Source organism: Eleutherodactylus coqui, chromosome 4 (assembly GCF_035609145.1).
Source record: "Eleutherodactylus coqui strain aEleCoq1 chromosome 4, aEleCoq1.hap1, whole genome shotgun sequence".
In the NCBI taxonomy this organism is placed as follows: Eukaryota; Metazoa; Chordata; class Amphibia; order Anura; family Eleutherodactylidae; genus Eleutherodactylus; species Eleutherodactylus coqui.
The window spans coordinates 204,228,068-204,251,365 of NC_089840.1; the positions used below are offsets into that span (position 1 = coordinate 204,228,068).

Below are 23,298 nucleotides of genomic sequence, written 5' to 3' on the forward strand. Positions count from 1 at the left end.
AAGTGGGCAGGCTAATGGCACTAATTTACAATCGTTTTAGCAGACGGCATCTCATTACTGGTGCCATCATTACCCCAGTTGATCGTGTTAAGCCCCATTTACATGCAACGATTATTGTTTAAAAACCATTGTGTGTAAATGCTCCCATCTTTCATCGTTTGGCTGATCAATGAGTTTTAGGTGAGCACAAAATCCATCATTCAGATGGAGAGAGCTGATAGCCCCTACCGCATGCTGTGTTTACATGCAAATGAAGGTAGTAACTTAACTCAAGAAGAGAAGCACCTAGAGGGAGAAAGAGCAGCAAATTGACTGCTGGTAGCTAAAAAGGTGCCATACATTGGGTAGGGGCACAAACAAAAAGGTACCAACTTCAAACTATAAGATGCAGGGACTTTTTAGTCAGATTGTTCCTCGCTTAAAAGTGTGTCTTCGAAAAATACAGCACCTTAAGAATTCTGCTATCGTCTTCTGCTTTATCGAAGCGGCACATGTTTGTCATGGAACATCTTTATAGATGTCACTGCTTTCCAAGCAAAATAAAAAGCAAATGGCAGGAGATTGCAGGCCAGCGGCAGGGAACCATGTTAAAATTCATAAGACATGTAGATTTGAAAGCATTGTAAGACTATCATTATAAAAGGCTTAGCAAGTATCAGAATCAAACTACTAATAACCACTTGTCCGTTAGTATGTATGTGAGTGCTTCTGACGCTCCGCCTCTGGTGGTCATCGCTTTGCCCCTAGTGACATCATCGAAGGTCCTACAACATATATAAAACACAGAGCCTAACCGACAGAAGAACCCCCCCCCCCCCCGTTAGGGCTCTTGAAAAGAGGAGGACAAAGCTTAAAAAAAATGAGAATACAACTAAGCCATTATCTCAGACACAACCCAGCAGTAGTCCTGACAGGAGACACCTACCTACTGTCACCTCAGATATCCGGTGGGCTGAAGGACCTGCGGTGACATCACTGCTGTGGGAAGAGCCATTCTGCAGTTTGGTACAAAGTACTGTATACCGGATAAGTTGACAGCAGCTACCAGGACCTGTGATGACGTCACCGTCATGTGATCACCTGTGTGGGTGGATTCTGGAATCCCATGTCCAGGGGCTGATCATTGTATCCAGGAGTCTGGTGATTTGTGGAGATCAGGATGGATGTGGATGTAGCAGAGCTGTGTGTGTAAATCAGGATGTAGCGGTGCTGTTTGTCATGTGTGTGAATCAGGATGGATGTAGTAGAGCTGTGTAATTGTGTGAATCAGACTGTAGCAGATCTGTGTGTGTGATGTGCTCTGTATGTAATGTGTGGGTTCAGGATGGATGTAGAAGAGCTGTGTGTGTAATAACGTGCTGTGTGTGAAATGTGTGGGAATCAAGATGGATGTAGCAGAGCTGTGTGTGCAATAATGTGCTGGTGTAATATGTGAGAATCAAGATGGATGTAGCAGAGCTGTGTGTGTAATGTGCTGCGTGTAGGGATCAAAGAATGCACCATGTAGTAGAGCTGTGTGTGTCATGTACTGTGTGCCATGTGTGGGGTCAGCATGGATGTAGTAGAGCTGCGTGTGTAAAGTGCTGTGTGTGATGTGTGGGGTCAGCATGCATGTAGCACAGCTGTGTGCAATGTGCTGTGTGTGTCGTATGAGACAGGATGCATGTAGTAGAGTTGTGTGTGTAATGTGCTGTGTGTGTAATGTGTGGCGTCAGTGTGCATGTAGTACATGTGTGTGTGTAATCTACTGTGTGTGTAAATGTAGAGCTGTGAGGGAATTATAATGGATATACAATGTAGCAGAGCTGTGTGTGTAATGTGCGGGAATCAAGATGAAAGTAGTAGAGCTGTGTGTGTAATGTGTTGTGTGTAAGGTTTGGGATTTGGGATGTTGATTGTAGTAAAACTATGTCTGTGATGCGTGGGGATCATAATGGGTGTGCCATGTAGCACAGCCATGTGGCGTACTGCACCACCAGAAACACTGGTACTATAATTTCCAAATTATTACTAGTAAGTCTTTAAAGAGGAAAGGTAATGGATGCTCTGCAACATGCAACAACTTACCTCAGGACCCGGCAAGCACAGTATATCTGGTGTTCTGCGGCTATTCTACTTATGTTTAAATTTGCTCTCAAGTCCTATACCACATACACTGATATGGAACCACTCTTAATAAGGCACCTGTGCAGCAGATCATTCTTGTGCGCTCCTGGCAACATTAAGGACATATCATCAAGCACCCCCTGTAGGTCTGCCCATGTCGGTCCCCGAGTGCTCTTCCAACAGAAATAACAATATGAATACATATAATTTTCATGTGCATTTATGGCAAATTCTTGTAGCAGGCACCACTTCCTTTAAGTTTTCCTATAGGCAAGTGCATACTGTCCTACAGTTAAGTCCCATTCTGAATGGCACAAATTTGCAGCAACGTCACAGCGTGAAGTTGGAATCTCTTCCTCAGGGGAGGGTTTCCTCTTACAATAAACATACGGTATGCTGTCAGGATAACTGGATTTTTGTGAAATTCTGTTTGAGCTTGACAAGGACAATTAGATTACAAGCCCCCTTGGTGATAGAATGATGCAAATAAATAGGTTCTGTGTACAGCACTGCAGAAAATAGCGAGTGCGTTGGATTTTACATACAACAGACTTACCTCTAGCTTAAGTACATCGTGCTGGAGCTTCCGCTGAAACTCTAAGAAGCTACTAATAGTTAGTTTCCCTTTTAAATCAGCTCCAAAGAAATAGGTGGTAAGAGCTGAGCTGAATCCCGTTTTCAGTGTGTTCCCAGTAGTGGATCGATCTCGATGGCGCATGCCCATACTGGTCTGGGATCGAATGATGCTTTGCACCTGAAAACAAACACATACAATAATGTAATTTATGTCATACAGAATTAATGGAATAGCAATCCTGAAACATATCTTTAATAATGTTACTCAACAAATTGCCAACCCTATTACCTTCTAACAATCAGTGAATATAAAGGTCTGTCCTTGTTTATGCACTTTGTATGTTAGTAATCCCCAATGTCCCAAAAGATACAGAAATAACACATTACTATAGAAATTGCATAAGTTTTCACCAAACGATGCTTATTTGCCCTTGTGTTACCATTTTCAAAGTGCAGGACTGCAATTAACAAGACTAGGGTCAAATAGACTCCAAGGTACTACTCAAGGGTTAAATTAACGTTATGAATAAACTCCCTACAGCCTTACATTGCATATGTGTATGTAATATTGTGGTTTACCTTAAAAAGTATACTCACAGGTTGTGGTCTTATTTTCAAGCTAAGCTAAGAAACTTGGTTTTAAAACGCGACTGAAGACAAAGCTCTGCAATTACGTAGCGACAGACATACATCCCCTCACATATCTCCACACCTGTCCCTCATAAAAAAAACCTAATTTTTAGGACAATAATTACTAGTTTTGTTTTTTTTTAATTGCTGGGCTCGGGGGATCGACTCTATTGATAAATTAGTACACAAAAAAGAAAAGCATATCCTGTCTCACGAAGAACAAATTCCCTGAGTTACCAATTCCAATATTTCCATATTTACAGGCTAGACACTATAGCCAAAAGGTTTTCTGCAATTCCGAGAGTTTAACTGGGCATTGAATGGTGGTACATCGATTTCTAGGTCGGTGTGCATGCATGGACTAATATCCAGGCTATATAGATTAATACGTAATGTGCGGGAGCAGGACGACATTGAGCCAGGGGTCAAGAAATGGTCTTTAGATGACCCAAATTTAACTCCCACAATGATCATAGAGTCGGTGTCGTCGGCTTATTGCCTTCGGGTAGGTTCCTGGAGAGGAGGCTGCAGGTGGTTCATAGATCCTATTTAACTCTGTTGAGAGGATATTATATGGGAAATCCCCACACCCCAAACTGTTTCAAACATGAGGCACCAAAAGCTAATCTACTCCACAGTTTGTGGACTTGCCCTCTGATTCAGGCTTTCTGGTCACAAGTCCATAATTATACCACTCCACACCTGACGACTTTGTCCACAAGAGCATTTGTGGGCAATTTTTGGGCTATTTAGACCCAAATAAATACCACTGTTCAGGGGGAACTCGCAAACTCTTGCATTTCGCAGCGGCAGCTGGACTAAAGGTCATCTTGCAGATGTGGATACGGCCGATAGCTCTTCCCTTTAAATTGTTCCTGGACAAACTAGCCTTTTTGTTTCAAATGGACTGGGTCGAAACATCGCTCTTTAACCCCTTCATGACATGGCCTATTTTGGGCTTAAGGACGCAACAATTTTTGGCGGATTTTCTTCTCCGTTTATCAAAAGTCATAACTTTTTTATTTTTCCGTCGAAGCGGCCGTATGAGGGCTTGTTTTTTGCGTGGCGAACTGTAGTTTTTATCGGTGCCACTCTTGGGTACATAGACTATATTGTAAAACTTTTTTTTTTTTTTTAATGATAGCAGAGAGAGAAAACGCATCAATTCTGCCATAGATTTTTTTATTTTTCTTTACAGCGGTACTCATGCAGCATAAATGAGACATTCCATTTTTTCTGCGGACCGGTACGGTTACAACGATACCAAAATTCTTACATTTTTTTTAGGTTTTCCCACTTTTCTGCAATAAAAACCCTTTTTCTGGGTAATTTTTTTTTCTCTAAATTGCTGCATTCAAAGTCCTGTAACTTTTTTATTTTTTGATGTACGGCACTCTATGAGGGCTTATTTTTTGCGAGACCAGCTGTAGATTTTATTGGTACCATTTTGGGGTACATACGGCTTTTTTGATCACTTTTATTGCGTTTTTAGTGAGGCAAAATGCTAAAAATTAGCATTTTGCCTCAGTTTTTTAGCGTTTTTTTCCGTGCACAGTCAAAAGCATGTGCAACTTATTGTATGCGTCGTTACGCACGCGACAATACCAAATATGTGGGGTTTTATTTTTTTTTTACCTTTTTTTATGCTAATCTGAGAAAAAGCATTAAAAAATGGTTTTTTTTTAAATTTTTAAATTCTTTTTTTAATCTTTGCTTTTTTTACACTGTTTGTGTCCCTCTGAGGGACTTTAACCACTGCCCTGATGATCGCTGGTATAAGGCATGGCAGAGCTACTGCTCTGCCATGCCTTATCGCTTGTACAGCGATTATAGGCACAGGCAATACAGGACGCCAGTGTCTGGCGTCCTGTTGCCATGGTGACAGGCCGGGCTCTCGCGATGACATCGCAAGTTCCGGCCGGAGACACAGAGGGAGCCGCGCTCCCTCTGTGAACACTTTGCCTGCCGCGATCTACTTAGATCGCGGCAGGGAAGGGGTTAACAGCGGGGGGGCGCATCTCCGATGCCCCCCCGCTGTTGCAGCGGGACGCCGGCTGTGACTGACAGCCGACTCCCGCTGCGGGATAGCACGGGATCATATGTGATCCCGCGCTATCTCCAGGACGTAAGTTTACGCCCTGTTGCGGGAAGTACCAGGCTGCCAGGACGTAAACTTACGCCCTGCAGCGGGAAGGGGTTAAAGGAGAAAATGGTGCAGTCCTTCTTTATAACCTGGGGCAGCTTTGTCCAGATGCTGCCACGGAGGATAAGAGAAAAGTTAAAAAAGTGTTTCTATTACACGTGTTGGTTCCAGGAACAAATAGCATCAGGGGAGCCAACCCTTTAGGGTTTATATATACTGTGCCGGTGCCGTGGGGGCATTACTGCATCTTCAGCCAAGTCTCCGGTATGTATTATTTATTCTTTATTTTATGATTTATCTGTACATGTCAAAAGTGTGTAAATTGTTCTGGCTACTGGAGGTGCAAAATGCCCCCAAACCCTGGCAAGAAAAGGGCTAATGACAGCATTTTGTTTAACCGTTTGCACACTTTATCGACCTCTGTGCCTTTACAACCATTTTTTAAATGCTTCTAAAAAGCATAAACAAATGAAGCAAGTTTGCAAGAGCTCATGAATAAAGTTAGTTCTCCTCTACTGTTTTTGTGTATACAGCTCACATGCTGTCTGTATAGTATGGCCCTGATATTGTGTCTTGTTCCTTTTCACCAATCCCCTTTGTGCTAATGTATTAGGGTAGCAAGAAATGGCAGCAGAGGGAGTAGAGTCATTTTAGCTCAATTATCCTGCCGGCAACAACATTGGGATTATAAAGCAGTAGCCTACGAGACTGGTAGACCGGTTTGTTTTTTGCTATACAAGGTCATTAGGAGGAGCGACAAACTTTTAACGGTAACATTAGCAGCAAGAACAATTATGGCTCCATAGGCAGCAAACTATAAAGAAGAAATGCTAATAACATCTAAAACATACGCAGTAAAAAGGAAAAATATTTCAGTAGGAAAGATATATGAAGGCGGCAACTTTTTGAAGAGACCAAGTGATCATGCAGATACAAGCTTCTGGCAAAACATCTTTGAGAGTGAAATTACCATTTCTGTATTTTGATGTTTAATTCAGTGTTGCAGAAATCAGCTTTTCTATATTTTTATGCTAGTATAGAAGACCTTGTCATCAGACAATTAGGAATGCTGCTTATAGACTAAGAAAGATGAAAAACCCGTGCACATATAGCAGTGAGGATCATATATGGGATGATCTATAATATAGCCTCGAGTGGATGGCAATAAACATATCTAACTAATCGCGCTATCGACACACGGGAAATCTCTTTCCTGTTCAGGTCCATTACAATGACACAAGAGCTAATATTCTTTAACATCTTGTTGTTCTAAATATATGGAGGTGTCATGGGCTCCGTTTACAGATGAAGCTGCACAAGGAGACTTAATACTCCTTGCCCAAAGCAATCCTTTCGTCCTATGATGTAATTTATCTTACGACTAAAGAGACTGAGGAGGACACTTAAGAGAGACACTTCTATTTTAGTATCACATAAGGGTATGTCATTTCTATATATAATTATTAATACTGAGTAAATCTGAAATAGGATGAGTTGAACAGTATTAGATAAGTACATTTGCTGGGACCCCCAGCAGTATTTTAGTATCTATAAGGGTTTGTTCACATGTTGCTGATCTGCTGCACATTTTGTTGCAGTTTTGGTACCCTTCAATTGCTCTTTCAATTGAACTCAAATTAAAGGGGTGAAATCTGCGGCAGATCTGTACCAAAATCTACAGAAGATCAGCGACAATTGGTCATCAATTTCAGATCAGTAGTGATCTGACTCCCAGCATCCCCTAAGATGAGTAGTTTCAACGAGCAAGCTATGCATCATCTTCTTCAGCCTGTGAAGTCATGCTCATCGATTGAATGGCCTTTCATGGGATTTAGCTGCAATCCCAGGCACTGCCATTATGCAATGTACACCACTGTACTTGGCATGCAATTAAGAGGCCGTGGTTCTCTTGCCCTTCAAACAGCTGATTGTCTGGGTGCTGAGTGTTGAATCCCCACTGATCTGATATTGGTAACCCATCCTAAGGATCTGCCATCAATATCAAACCCAAAAACTCAGCTAACGGATCAACTGTGACTTTGAATGAGTGTGAGGTTCTGAAATTCATTTCTTTACTATTTGTAGGCTGTTCTACCCCAATTTTTATACTACAGCTCTTTTGGCAAACATTGGTGCCTTGTTGCCCTTTTCAATGGTTACATAGGTTAAAAATGTCATCATCCCACTTAAATTCCAATTCTACATAACAGACAATGGGTATTTAGGGTATTACTGATAACTTAGACCAATCTCCTAGTTAAGATGATCATATTATGTGGTCTACATAAGTTCTCTGTTCTCTTTTAAATATGACCTACAAATAAAAATGTGTGTGACCATCAACAAAAAAAATTCTTAAACTCGGCTGAGGGAATGATGGCCAAGAAAGACTGGACAGATTTCATTCCATCTGATCTGCCTAGCTGCTAAACTAAGAAGATGATCTACACCCTGTTTCCGGGACTACAAATACGCCATGTTGACCACTGAATGCTAATAACAATCCATTTGTATTCTGCACGCACACCACCTTATGAAAGGACCGTATTTTTAATAAGGTGCTATTGCTTTCTTCTATGCTCATGATGGATGCTCGTTGAGGGTCGCATTCCATATGATCTACCAAGAGCATTGCATGTTGCGTTGTTTTAGTCAGCAAAAGTGATGGAACTAGAGATGAGCTAACGTACTCGCTAAGGCAAATTACTGGAGCGAGTATTGCCATTTTCGTGCCAAAAGATTCGGGGGCCGGTGGGGTGAACGGTGAGTTGTGGGAGTGAGCATGGGGGGGAGCGGGAAGAGAGAGAGAGATCTCCCCCCCCATTCCTCCCCGCTGTCCCCCGCCGGCCCCAAATCTATTGGCACGAGCGGGCATGTACTCGAAAATGGCAATACTCACTCGAGTAATTTGCTTTAGCGAGTACGCTCGCCCATCTCTAGATGGAACCCCAATAGAGGCTCCAAACTGCATTGTTAACACAGCCTTAAAAATGTAAGAAATAGATAATGGTAGGATAACGTTCGGTTCATTCTGATAAAGGGTTTCTTTACAATCTGCTGAGCTGGCTTATATAAATCATATTCTCTGCAGTACAGGGTTGCCAATGTAAGTACAGTGTTGGGGACAGTATCAAACAATGGCTGAAACCAAAGCAGAGTAGTGCTAAAATGGAAATGTACACAACATAATCTAGTGGTAAACCGTTCAAGCTCTATTACAGGAACAAAGTGATCAATGCAACAACCATTCTGGAACAGATGTGGTTTACTCTAAAATGCAGCTTGATCCTCGCTGCCACTTAGTTAGAACAAATGTATACAAGTGAGGCAAAATTCAATCAATTCTTTTGTAAAGTTTCCCTTGTTCTTTGATGGCCAAAATATTGTTGAACAGTACACTACTCTATCCAGTACAAACTAAACAGAACTCTGCTGAATCCACATAATACATCAAGAACACTTGGCAAATGGATATCAACAGATTTGCCATGTGTGTCTTAAATTCTGTAAAAGAAACCTTGATGCCAGTGTGAAGAAAGCCTAAAAACTACCATTAATGATATCACAGGTATGAGACCCATTTGGGTTATCCACCTAACCCTTTAAATGGGTTTTCCAGCAGTAAGTTATTAGCAACCCATCTTCAGGAAAAGCCATCAATAGTTGATCAGCTGGGGGCCGCTGTTAGGGATACCCAGATGATCAGCTGATTAAAATGACAGCAGTGCTGGGGTGTGTACTGCTGTTATTCCGTTCACACCAGACACAACGCCATATATTCCATAGTGGCTGTGGCTGGGACTGCAGTTCAGTCCCGTTCATTTGAATGGGACTAAGCTGCTCTAATGCCATGTGACCGATGATTGAGAGGTCACTGGCGTAAGAAGAGTGGCCAGTAGCCTCTTCAAACGACGGAGATCCTGAGTGGTGAACCCTCACTCATCAACTACTGATGACCTATCCTAAGGATAAATCATCAATAGCTTAGTGCTGGAGAACACCTTTCAAATGGCATACTTTACTGATGTCCTTTCCTGTATATCCATTTTTATTGGATCATGGTGCTGGATTCAAGTATTGTCATTATATGTCTTCACCTGGTGTCCACAGGAAGTTTCCAAGCACTATTCCAACGCCAAGAACGAAGCTTCATCAGGGTGAGGTTTTTTTTCTCCTCCCCTTAGGTTATAGATCAGCAATAACCTAAAAACCAGCTGCCTAATATTGTGTAGTTTTCCCTCATGCCCCGCACAATGAAGTGACACAGCAAAGCATGGGCTCCACATGACCTCTGAAGTTTTGCTGCTGTATCTGGCACAAATACTTAGCAGCAGATCCTTTAAATGGGTTGGTTGGTTACTGGACAACTCCTTTTTAATGGGACCCCTGGAATAAAAAAAAAAAATCAGACATAGTTAACCCTCCACGGATGCTGGGATCCAGTACTGCAGCCCACTGCGGTACCAGGGTTTGACATGACCAATGTCACAGGAAATCACATGCCCACTGCAGCCAACGAGAGGCTGCTGCATCACGTTATTGAATATCTGGCATCAGCGCTCAGGATGTGAGCACCGATGCCAGGAACAGGCAGTGACGCTGTAGCCTTTCACTGGTTGCAGCAGTCACCTGGTTTCCTGTGAAATCATCTGTCACAGGAATCTCCAAGATGACTGTGGGCTGCAGTGCTGAATTCTGCCATCCGTGGAGGAGTAAGTATATATCTTTTATTTTACCTCAATGGGTTTGATTGAAAAGGGATTATCCAGTAACTGGACAACCCCTTTAAGTCCTGTAAATTGTGATCTGGGGGTCTCTATATATGTGACGTGCTTTCCAGCACATTCCACAAATGCTTGATCAGATTCAGATATGACTCTGGTGACCAACAGCTTGAAGTCTTTTATCACAATGCAAAAATTATTCAGAAATTGTTGGAGGAATATGACCGTTTTCTGCTATAAGAGACCATTGCAATTAGGGAATGCTGTTATGAAAAGGTGTACTATAACAATGCTTAGTTAGGTGAGACGTGTCAAAGGAACATCCACATGAATGCAAGCACCCAAGGTTTCCCTGCTGAACATGTGCAGATTGTACTGTGGCTCCACCAGCTGTCCTCCTTCCAGTAGTGCCTCCGGTTACAATCTCTTTCCCAGGGAAACATGTAGACAACCACGTTGTAAACGAAATTGTGATCCACTTTCTTCCTTTGCTTACAGTTCTGATGCCCATGTGCCCATTGTAACAACTTTTGGCAGTGGACAGTGACCAGCATGGGTTCTCTGCGTATGGGACTGGAAAGCCCCAAATCGGTCAGCTAGTTGCCATGCGCTATATGTTTTCTGATACCTATCACAGGCAACATTAAAGGGATTTTCTTGGCTATTTTCATTGACTGCCTATCCTCAGTATAGTTCATGAATAGTTGATTGGCTGGAGTTTGCCGCTTGGGACACCAACTGATCAGCTGTTCTGGCTCCTGCTCTCAATTGCTCCAACGCCTGTGTTTTGGCCAGTGCTGATAATTGAAGGTGCAGAGTTCATTAATTTTAATGATAGCTGCGCCTGCAATTACCAGAGCTGGCCACTACACAGGGGTCAGAGTGATCTGCTTCTGCTTCGTAGTCTGTTTTAATCTGAAGACAGTGAGTGCCTTGAAAATCCCATTAATTTTGACAATTTGTGCTCCAGTAATGACGGAGATCAGACCAAATGTACTAGCCTTCACTCCTCGCACTCAAGTGAGGCGTGGGTGCCCACAACACTGTTACTGGTTACCTTTATTTCTTTCCTTGGACCACTATTGATAGACAATAACCACTTCATACTGGTAAAACCACAAAAGATCTGCCATTTTGGAGATGCTATAACACAATATTCTAGCCATTACAATATCATCCTTGCAAAAGTCACTCAGATCCTTCTGCTTGCCCAAATTTCCTGCATCCAACACATCCACTTATAGGACCGTGAATTTACTGCCTAATATACTGCCTGACAAAGAATATGCTCAACAATGAAGAAATACTAAAAATGAGACAAAACTTAACACAGAGAGAGAGTATTACGTTCTGAACAATACATTTTAACTTCAAACAACTACACATCTTCTGTGGCCCAACAGACGTAAGATAATAAGTCGTCAAAGCAACGTGGCATCAATTCACTAAGTGCTTAAATACTGTCCTGGGGTAGCGCTGACCTTGTAGTATTGACTATAGCCCACAGGCCATCTTCATTATGAGGCTGTGAACATTCACTCAACGACCAATCGTGTCCGACAGATTGTGTAATGGAGAGTCTCTGCCTACTGACGGTCAACGTGTGGGGCCGCAACTAATCCCACTGGAAAATGGTGTTGGAAATGCCTTGAAGATATGGTATTGCAATGGGCTGCAGCACTTCAAGAACATAATGCTGTGCCATCTAGTGTACTAGAGGTGATCGATCAGCTGTGTATGTTGAAGGCACCCAAAAAACATGACTCCATGTTGACAAGCTACGTGGCGCTCCAAAAAGGCAGAAAGAGGAGCCCAATTGCCATGTCAACCCCAGTGCCTTGCTCGGCAATCATCACAGCTGAGACAGAATATTGATTCATTGCTGAACACCAACCTGTGCCATTTGTCATGGAACGTAGTTCTGGAGCAACACCAATGTAAGTGTTTACAACGATGATGCAGTATGAGGGGCAGTCCATGCAACAAACAGCAACCCTGCCTCAACCAATGTACGCAAAACTGTCACTATTGATATTGGAGCAACTAAATCTGTCCATATAAACCGCAGAATGTCACCAGCCGCAGATTATGAAGCTACTACAGGATGCGAGGTGTGTTGATCTGTGCATTGTGACATTCCTGTCAGTGCTCCAGTCCCATTATAATGATACACATTTAATTCTGCTGACCAGTCTCCGAATCTCAACCACGGTTGTGGCTTCTCCTTGAGTTTGTCATATTACGATGGAGAGACAAACTGGCTGTATGTAGCCCTGTTAAGAAACCTTTATAAAATCATCAGAGATGAAATGGCTCTGAGTTTTTTTTGTATCTGGATAAAAGATTTAGGAGTGAAGATGCCAAAGAGTCAAAGCCATTTTCTCGGGCTTGACAATGTCTCAGAAGTTGGCTTCAGACTGGTTTTCCTCTTTTATCACGTTCTCCGATCATGAAAGTGAATGATAGTTTAGTTTAAACGCGAGCCAACGATGGGACAAAATGAGATTCATGAGGTTCTCCTTCCGTCATTACGTTTCAGCCAGCATAAAAATCAACCCCGGCTCATTGACGGATCGTTCACGTAGGAATATGAAACACTGAACGATACGTTAAAGGAGAACTCAATGAGAATCGTGCAATCTAAAGAGGCTGCCCGAGCGCGGACGAGCTGGTGAGGACGTCAGCAGTTCATTCGCTCAGGCAAACGAGAACTGTGAGATTCTCGTTATGTCTAGAAGGGCTACAAATGAGGCATAGTCATTTAACATCAACCACAACTTGCAGTGTCTATCCTCTAGGATCTGGCTCCTCTCCTAAACTACAAGCCATTCTTTGAACACAATAATAATGTTAAGAGTAATTACTTAACAGAGAACTATTGTATGTAGGTATGTACATAGCAATTAGGGACCTATTAGTGCTAATGGCATTTCCAGTATTTGTTGTGTTCCCCACCACCACTTTCCGCTATTTTTAGCTTTCTGAACTAATTACAGTGTGATTCCTACAATCACGCTCACTTTCTGTTAATCACATCTATGGAGATAATCATTTGGCAATTAGCAACATACTGCATGGGAACAAAAGCTTTTCTACTTGTGTCTCTCTTCTCCATCAACAAATTAAGAAGAAGAAAATGCAACAACAGTAAATTAAGGAAACACAAGATCACCATTAATTGCATAGGTGGTGCTATACCGATTCATTTTTTTAGAAATACTTCTTCCTTTTAGAAATCTGAAATTCATTCAAACCAGTAAGGCCAATTTCACATCTTCGCTGGAACTTTCGTTAGGAGGTTCCGTCGCAGATCCGGCAAAAATGCAAGAAATTTACTGTGTGCAGAGCTTTTTCATCTGGTAAAATGCCGGACAGCTGAGCAGAAACGCAACGGACCCCATTATAGTCACTAGGACAGATCCATTCAGCTTGGTGAACTCCATCCCCTCCCACACCTTATCTGCTACTAATACAGATCAGAAAAAATGGAACACAAAAGCAAATGTAAACTCAGCGTAAATCTAATTTTAAAAAACCTGATAAGGGTACAATTAGTCATTGTAAAGCATACACATGTAAAGCATACAATGCTTAGGGTTCACAATCCACAGGGTCTCCGTCACCATCCCTCACCCGTGGAGTTTAGAGGCGTCGTCCTCTGACAGACTTGGGGTAGGCCCCGACTGGTCAAGAAGCTCAGGCTCCAAGTGCCTGATGGCTGCTGCTCCAGCCTCTCATTCTGGCTGGCAGCCAACTCCCCTCTGAATGTGGCAGGAGCCGACACTTTTATCCTACCTTCTTGCCACACCCACAGATGTTTTCCCTCATCTCAGGCACCAGAACTCCTGTCTACAGCCCCCTACAGGCCATTCTATTTACACATGTAGGCTGTGTGTGTGTGTGTGTGTGGGGGGGGGGGGGGGGGGGGGGTCACCAACACCGCAGAAGCAGCTCACTCAGCTTATGTAAAAGTCTGAATAAGTTTATTACTCTTAAATATACAGCAACACAAAAATCCAGTGGAAACACAGCACTGGCAGCACATACATATTGTGCTATAAACAAATACTTGCCCGTCAAGGTGCAAACTAAACAGTAGTTTCCTCACTCACTACTAACAGTGGCCTAGCACCACTACACATACCAAACAGAGCGTTAGTCTGGGGGCGACCTTCTCGTTCTGGCCATACCGCAGCCTGGTCTTCCACAGATGTCAGGCTTTCAGCATCCTCTTACCATCCCTCTCAGGGATTAGCTCCAGTTCACTCTCAGAACCTGGCCTTCAGCAGCAGCTCTGCCACAGCTTTCAGATAGGGAATGCATGGGTCTGGAGATTTTATCTTATCCAGACACACCTGTACAGCTGTCCCTGTTGATTAGCACACCTTCCAGTACACAGAAGGCCTATTTACAGCTCCCTTTCTTACAGCTTTCTTGAAACTAACCTTAATGGCCCTACACGAGAGTACAGTCTGGTAGACGACTGCATGAGCGCCGACGCCACCGCTAAGGTAGTTAGCACTCGTGCACAGCGTTTACAAAGGCAACCTTTTCTGCTGGATCGTTGGCTTCTCGCTCAGAACTTCACCTTCTATGTGAAGAGTGCAGCGTTTACACTGAACGAGAATCCCGGGGTTCAGTAATGGATTTTATACTGACTGAAAGTCAGTGATTAGAACCTGCGAATGAATAGAGAGTGATTTTGTGGCATTTACACTGCCTATTTGTTCGCTTGAACAAATTTTGAGTGAATCATACCATGTAAATGGTCCATAAGTCATCACCACAAAGGCTTCTTGACTGGCACCTATTTACTTTAATAGTGAGTCTATAGAGGAGAGTATTGGCAAATAAGGAAACCAGAAAGGTAGAACACTATGAAAATATAGACAAACTCCAGCAGGCAATTAGGATTTGCCAGCCAAATTGGTTAAATCTTACCCATAATTTAGACCATATGTGAAACTAATCACAAAATTAAAATACAAAAACAGACATATGTTAATTGACTTGTACAAATCACCTTTATCTGTCGCCCTCTGCTGTCCATTTAAATAGCATTGTGTTTCTAAACTTACCTGGTATCGTTATCCATATTTATCTATGACTTATCAAAACTATATAGTAAAGTAACTTTGTATTTCTTTGCTCTCGTAATATATCCTTTAAAAAAAATAGCAACAAGGTTTTGATTAATTTCTTCATACAGAAATGTGTTCTTCTGTCACTAAGCACTCTCTCCTAGACCCCCTACAGTCTGGCTTTCGACCTCAACACTCGACAGAAACTGCCCTTACAAGGGTATCCAATGACCTACTGACAGCCAAATCGAGGGGCGATTACTCCCTACTGATCCTCCTCGACCTCTCGGCAGCATTTGACACTGTTGACCACAAACTCCTCCTCAGTATGCTACGCTCCATTGGCCTAAAGGATACTGCCCTCTCCTGGTTCTCTTCCTACCTATCTGACCGCTCTTTCAGTGTCTCCTTTGCTGGCTCTACCTCCCCTCCTCTTCCCCTTGCTGTTGGGGTCCCCCAGGGCTCTGTCCTCGGCCCCCTTCTTTTCTCTATCTACATAGCCCCTATTGGACAAACCATCAGGAGATTTGGCCTCCAATACCACACCACCTGTATGCTGATGACACCCAGCTATACACCTCTTCCCGTGACATCTCTGCACCTTTACTCCAAAACATCACTAACTGTCTGTCTGCTGTCTCTAACACCATGTCCTCTCTCTACCTAAAACTAAACCTCTCTAAAACTGACCTGCTGGTATTTCCACCCTCCACTAACCGATCTCCATCTCAGTGTGTGGCGCCACCATAACTCCTAGACAACATGCCCGCTGCCTTGGAGTCATATTTGATTCTGATCTCTCTTTTACCTCCTACATCCAATCTCTGGCCCGAACAGGTCAGCTGCACCTCAAGAACATCGCAAGAATCCGCTCTTTTCTCACTGTGGACACGCTAAAAACGCTTACTGTTGCCCTCATCCACTCCCGGCTCGATTATTGCAACTCATTGCTGATCGGCCTGCCCTGCACCAGACTCTACCCTCTCCAATCCATCCTGAATGCGGCAGCCATGCTCATCTTCCTGTCCAGCCGCTACTCGGACGCCTCTGCCCTGTGCCGGTCACTGCACTGGCTGCCCGTTAAATACAGAATTCAATTTAAACTCGCCACCTTCATCCACAAAGCCCTCCACAGTGCAGCGCCCCCCTATATCGCCTCCCTCATCTCAATTCATCAACCAGCCCGGGCTCTCCGCTCTGCTAATGAAACCAGACTGAGCACCCCTTTAATTTGAACTTCTCATTCCCGCCTCCAAGACTTCTCCAGAGCAGCACCGGTCCTCTGGAACGCACTACCAAAGGCTACCCGAGCAATCCAGGACTCGTAGAACTTCAGGCGTGCTCTAAAAACGCACCTCTTCAGGGAGGCATACCAAATTCCCTAAACAAACCCCTCTGTACTCCACCTGATAACATGCTCCCTGACCTACTGACTGCAATCCCTGCTAGCCATCATAAACGGCTCCTGCAGTCATAATGTTTCTGCCGTAACATGGCTAAATGTCTGACCATTGTCTATGTGTATAGCATCCCTCACTCTCCACCTTGCCATACCGTGCACATCTCCAGCCCCTTTACCTTCTGTATCACCCCATTACTTGTAGTATGTAAGCTCGTTGCAGCAGAACCCTCACCCCTATTGTTTCCATCAACTGATTACTATGTAACCGTGGTTCTGTAATGTTTGTACTTTTGTCTTTCTGTATCCCCTGTCTATGTAAGCGCTGCGGAATATCTTGGCGCTATACAAATAAACTTTATTATTATTAAAAACAGCAAGGTTGTAATAAAATTGCCGAGAATACCAAACCCAATATTATATTTAATACTTCTTTAGGCTTTCTTGGGTGGTTTGAGGTTTTTAAAGTTTGTTAAAATCATCACCATCTTTTGCAGAATTTGAAATGGATCTTAATACATATAAAACGTCATTGCTTTCAGAGTAATCGTCACAGACCATCGTTAAGGTTATGATTAATATGAGCAGAAGGGACATGGAAATACTAGATGGGATTTTAAGATTGGGTTTTAATTGGCAAAGTGACATTTTGAAGGTTACCGGAAACTCAAATAATTCCATTTTATTGCATAAAAAGTTGCATCGTGATAACATTACTCATAAAATCGTTAAGCGATGGGTCATAACAGCGTCGTGAAGCAAAATGTCATGTTTTGTTATATGTGGACTGAACTATTTTAGATTGCATAAATCCAAGGGAAAAGATATAAGCTCACATTGATAATATTGGACAATCTTTTTTACCTTGATATACATCTTTTTTTCTATTATCCTTAAAAGAAACTGAACGGTCTGAAAATATATATTTATTGAGATTTTAGCTATTATCATAAGTTAAGACCATGATAGACATAAGGGGAAGGGAGCATAAGAGAGTCATGTTCATTGAAGAGGTCTTGAAGCATATCTAACTTAAGAATAAGCTGCCTTGTGTAAGTGGAAACCCCCTATTTCTGATTATATAACTTATCTGTTTTTTTTCCCTTTTTTCCCTCTGCAGAATATAAATCTGATTCTTAATCCTTTCATGACTGGTGGGAGGAGACTGGCTGCTGTGCTGTATAGCCTATACACACAGAGAACTGCAGATCCTGCTCTCTAACACAAACAGCCATAAAATCATGTTGTGGTGCAGTGTACAGCAAGAGTGAGCAGTGGAGATGTGATTTCTGTAGCCAAAACAGTTAAAATTGACTTCGTAATATTAGCTTGCAAGCAGCGGCTGTGTAGGATCTCCTTCAACCCTCTGCTCCCTGTACATTTCACTGAGAATGAGGACTCACCCCTTCCCCCATCCCTGTTCCAACCTCTTGTCAATCAACTGAGAGCAAACAATGGACAGCAAGCTAGGAGGAAGGGAGACAGCAATCTAAAGCGTTTTTTCAATACAAAATCCTTTTAGGTGAATAAAGTAAATAGCAATATCACTAGTTATCAAAATGTCTGTCTTACAGGCAAAAGGTGTTTGAAAAGTTAGTGCCTATTTAAAGTTTATACGCTCGATCTTTAGCAGTCTTAACTTTTCAAGAGTTTTGGAACTGCTTAAAATATCTGCAGAGTGAGGAGATTTAAAACAGAGGCTATGAATAATAAAAAGGGAAATTCTGAGAAGTATACACTGCGTTATACTTAATGCTGGGCCTAAGGGGTCAACGCATAACAATATTCTCATTAATGCTTTTGAATTCTTTTATCATGTCCCAACACTAGGTATAAAATGGTTTATCTGTTTTGCAAAGAGTTCATTTAAAGGGGTTTTCAAAGACTAGAAACAAACAGGTCTGTTTTTTTCCCCGCCAGAAGCATATTAGCCTTTTACTCCCTACCTCGGCTCTAACAACCAATCAGGCTGCTGGAACGGTGAATCAGAACCAATCAGGCTGCTGGAACGGTGAATCAGAACCAATCAGGCTGCTGGAACGGTGAATCAGAACCAATCAGGCTGCTGGAACGGTGAATCAGAACCAATCAGGCTGCTGGAACGGTGAATCAGAACCAATCAGGCTGCTGGAACGGTGAATCAGAACCAATCAGGCTGCTGGAACGGTGAATCAGAACCAATCAGGCTGCTGGAACGGTGAATCAGAACCAATCAGGCTGCTGGAACTGTGAATCAGAACCAATCAGGCTGCTGGAACTGTGAATCAGAACCAATCAGGCTGCTGGAACTGTGAATCAGAACCAATCAGGCTGCTGGAACTGTGAATCAGAACCAATCAGGCTGCTGGAACTGTGAATCAGAACCAATCAGGCTGCTGGAACTGTGAATCAGAACCAATCAGGCTGCTGGAACTGTGAATCAGAACCAATCAGGCTGCTGGAACTGTGAATCAGAACCAATCAGGCTGCTGGAACTGTGAATCAGAACCAATCAGGCTGCTGGAACTGTGAATCAGAACCAATCAGGCTGCTGGAACTGTGAATCAGAACCAATCAGGCTGCTGGAACTGTGAATCAGAACCAATCAGGCTGCTGGAACTGTGAATCAGAACCAATCAGGCTGCTGGAATTGTGAATCAGAACCAATCAGGCTGCTGGAACTGTGAATCAGAACCAATCAGGTTGCTGGAATTGTGAATCAGAACCAATCAGGTTGCTGGAATTGTGAATCAGAACCAATCAGGTTGCTGGAATTGTGAATCAGAACCAAATCAGGTTGCTGGAATTCCTCCACAGTACTGAGCTGGAGAGCAAAAGGCTAATATGTCCCCCAGAAACGACATCATACCTGACTTGAATGGTTCTGAGCCACAGTAATGAACACAACCTGTAAATTAGTGTAAAAAGCAGCCATGTTTTTCTAATCCTGGTCAACCAATCTAAAGGGGTTATTTAGGCGATTTAAAATAAATTTCTATGCATCTTATAGCGATAACATGTAATCTATATATATAAAATTGAATGTATGCGTGTATGTCTGTCTGCGTGCGTGCGTGTCTGTCTGTGTGTCTGTCTATTTGTCCTTTATGCGCTACTACACCATTCATCCGATCGCCATGAAACTTTGGGAAGTTGTTGAGTACACTCCTGGGAAGATTATAGGCATAGTACATCTATCCTATGATAAATGGCATGCGTGCGAGCATCGTCGACAGTTACGCGCCCCCCCCCCCCCCACGTAGAGCGTTCGATTTCCATCATTGCCACTAATTTTCTCGCTTCCCAATGTCATAGAAACGTGAAATTTGACACGAGCACTGATTATGTCATAAATAGGAAAAGTTAATGGGTCCCAAGTCGATTATTCAATTCTAAGCTCAAAAGAATCAGCGTCCAAATTTTACGTACGGAATCTAATTCTCTTACTTCCCAATGCAATAGAAACTTGAAATTTGGCACGAGCATTGATTATGTCATAAATAGGAAAAGTTAATGGGTCCCAACTCGATTATTCAATTCTAAGCGCCAAAGAATTAGCGTCCAAATTTTACGTACGGAATCTAATTCTCTCACTTCCTGATGTCATCTATATATATAAAAATGAATATATGTCTGTCTGTCTGTCCTTTATGCATTACTACACCATTCATCTAAATCACCATGAAACTTTGGGAAGTAGTTGAGTACACTCCTGGGAAGATTACTGGCATAGTACAACTATCCATCGTCGACAGTTATGCCCGCCAGACAAAGATCATTTGATTTCCATCTCAAGCACAAAAACAAAAGGCATTACGAGCAACGGGATGCGTGTTCAACTACAAAATGATGCATCAGCCGAACGTTTCGCAAGACAATTGCTGCATATTGAGAATGCTGAGGTAAAATAAAAGCTGTGCTGTGATTGGTTGCTATTTCTTATACTGCTGAGGCAACATGAAAGCTGTGCTGTCATTGGTTGCTATATATTATACCGCTGAGGTAAAATGAATGCTGTGCTGTGATTGGTTGCTATTTTTTATATTGCTGAGGCAGAATAAAAGTTGCGCTGTGATTGGTTGTTATTTCTCTTATTGCTGAGGTAACATGAAAGCTGCACTGTGATTGGTTGTTATATTTTATACTGCAGAGGTAACATGAAAGCTGTGCTGTGATTGGGTGTTATATATTATAAAGCTGCGGTAACATGTAAGCTGCGCTGCGATTGGTTGGTATATATTATACCACTGAGGTAACATAAAAAAGCTGCGCTGTGATTGGTTGTTATCTAGATATATAAAAACGAATGTATGTATGTATGTCTGTCTGTCTTCGCAGCAATGCGCGACGGGTAAGCTAGTCTATATATATAAAATTGAATGTATGCGTGTATGTGTGTCTGTCTGTGTGTGTGTTTGTCCTTTATGCGCTACTACACCATTCATCCGATCGCCATGAAACTTTGCGAAGTTGTTGAGTACACTCCTGGGAAGACTTTAGGCATAGTACATTTATGCTATGATAAATGGCGCACATGCGAGCATCGTCGACAGTTACGCCCCCCCCCCACGTAGATCGTTCGATTTCCATCATTGCCACTAATTCACTCACTTCCCGATGTCGTAGAAACATGAAATTTGGCATGAGCATTCATTATGTCATAAATAGAAAAAGCTAATGGTTCCCAACTCGATTATTCAATTCTAAGCGCCAAAGAATTAGCATTCAGATTTTACGTACGGAATCTAAATTCTCTCACTTCCCGATGTAATTTGGCACAAGCATTGATTTTATCATAAATAGGAAAAGTTAATAGGTCCCAACTCGATTATTCAATTCTAAGTGCAAAAGAATTAGCGTCCAAATTTTACGTACGGAATCTAATTTTCTTGCTTCCTGATGTTATAGAAACTTGAAATTTGGCACGAGCATTGATTATGTCATAAATAGCAAAAGCTAATGGGTCCCAACTCGATTAATTCTAAGCGCAAAAGAATTAGCGTCCAAATTTTACGTACGGAATCTAATTCTCTCACTACCCGATGTAATATGGCACAAGCATTGATTGTGTCATAAATAGGAAAAGTTAATGGGTCCCAACTCAATTATTCAATTCTAAGCGCAAAAGAATTAGTGTCCAAATTTTATGCACGGAATCTAATTCTCTCACTTCCTGATGTCATCTATATATATATATATATATATATATATATATATATATATATATATATATATATATATATATATATATATATATAAATGAATGTCTGTCTGTCCTTTATGCATTACTACACCATTCATCCAATCGCTATGAAACTTTGGGAAGTTGTTGAGTACACTCCTGGGAAGATTACTGGCATAGTACATCTATCCTACGATAGGCAGTGCGCGTGCGAGCATCGTCGACAGTTATGCCCCCCAGACAAAGATCGTTTGATTTCCATCTCAAGCACGAAAGCAAAAGGCATTACGATCAAGCGTGTTCAACTACAAAATGATGCATCCGCCGAACGTTTCGCTTGACAATTGCTGGATATTGAGAATGCTTAGGTAAAATGAAAGCTGTGCTATGATTGGTTGCTATTTCTTATACTGCTGAGGTAACATGAAAGCTGTGCTGTGATTGGTTGCTGTATATTATACTGCTGAGGTAACATGAAAGCTGTGCTGTGATTGGTTGTTATATATTATACTGCTGAGGTTACATGAAAGCTGCACTGTGATTGGTTGCTATTTCTTATACTGTTGAGGTAATATGAAAGCTGTGCTGTGATTGGTTGCTATATATTATACTGCTGAGGCAAAATGAAAGCTGTGCTGTGATTGGTTGCTACTTCTTATACTACTGAGGTTACATGAAAGCTGTGCTGTGATTGGTTGCTATATAATATACCGCTGAGGTAAAATGAATGCTGCACTGTGATTGGTTGCTATTTTTGATATTGCTGAGGCAGAATAAAAGTTGCGCTGTGATTGGTTGTTATTTCTCTTACTGCTGAGGTAACATGAAAGCTGCGCTGTGATTGGTTGTTATATATTACACTGCTGAGGTAACATGAAAGCTGCGCTGTGATTGGTTGTTGTTTATATATATAAAAACGAATGTATGTATGTCTGTCTGTCTGTCTTCGCAGCAACGTGCGACGGGTAAGCTAGTTTGGAATAAAATATTATAACTTGTTTTACAAAGCTGCAGAAACATAGATATACCTGTGGTCTCCCACCTTGATTAGTTCTCCATTGGTAGCCAATGCCTTTAAATTCTTGTATGATGGCACAGTTTGTACAGTCGAGAATGTGTACTCATCAGTGACCAGCAACAGGACATCGTGAAGATCTAGTTTTTGCACTCCACAATGGCCATTTTAAACAACCATGTGGAAATCTGAAGCTGGATGTAAAGTAATTGTGATGCCGGTCAGCAAAAAAACTTTACTGGAGCTCAGTTTGACAATTTGGATGGACTTTTGGAATTATGACAATAAGTAGAAACGTTAGGAAAATTTTGCCCAGTCTCCAGAACAGCCCTTTAACTTGTCTGAATGTGTGACTGGGCTGTTATAACACAATTTTAGAGGGCAAACTTAATTCCCAACCTCATGAAAAACACAATCTTCTTGAACTCTTCGCACTGCTATCAGTGTATGGGGATAAACATCA

At 42.1% G+C, this 23,298-nt stretch overlaps 1 protein-coding gene across 1 annotated transcript in view; it reads right to left on the minus strand.

The window, feature by feature from the left end:
* The window catches only part of MICU1 (mitochondrial calcium uptake 1), a 275,102-nt gene that overhangs the window by 105,037 nt on the left and 146,767 nt on the right, over positions 1-23,298 (minus strand). Inside the window, exon 8 of the mRNA XM_066600576.1 lies at positions 2,663-2,860. Coding sequence (XP_066456673.1) covers positions 2,663-2,860 — 198 coding nt within the window. The remainder of the gene's footprint in view (positions 1-2,662; positions 2,861-23,298) is intronic.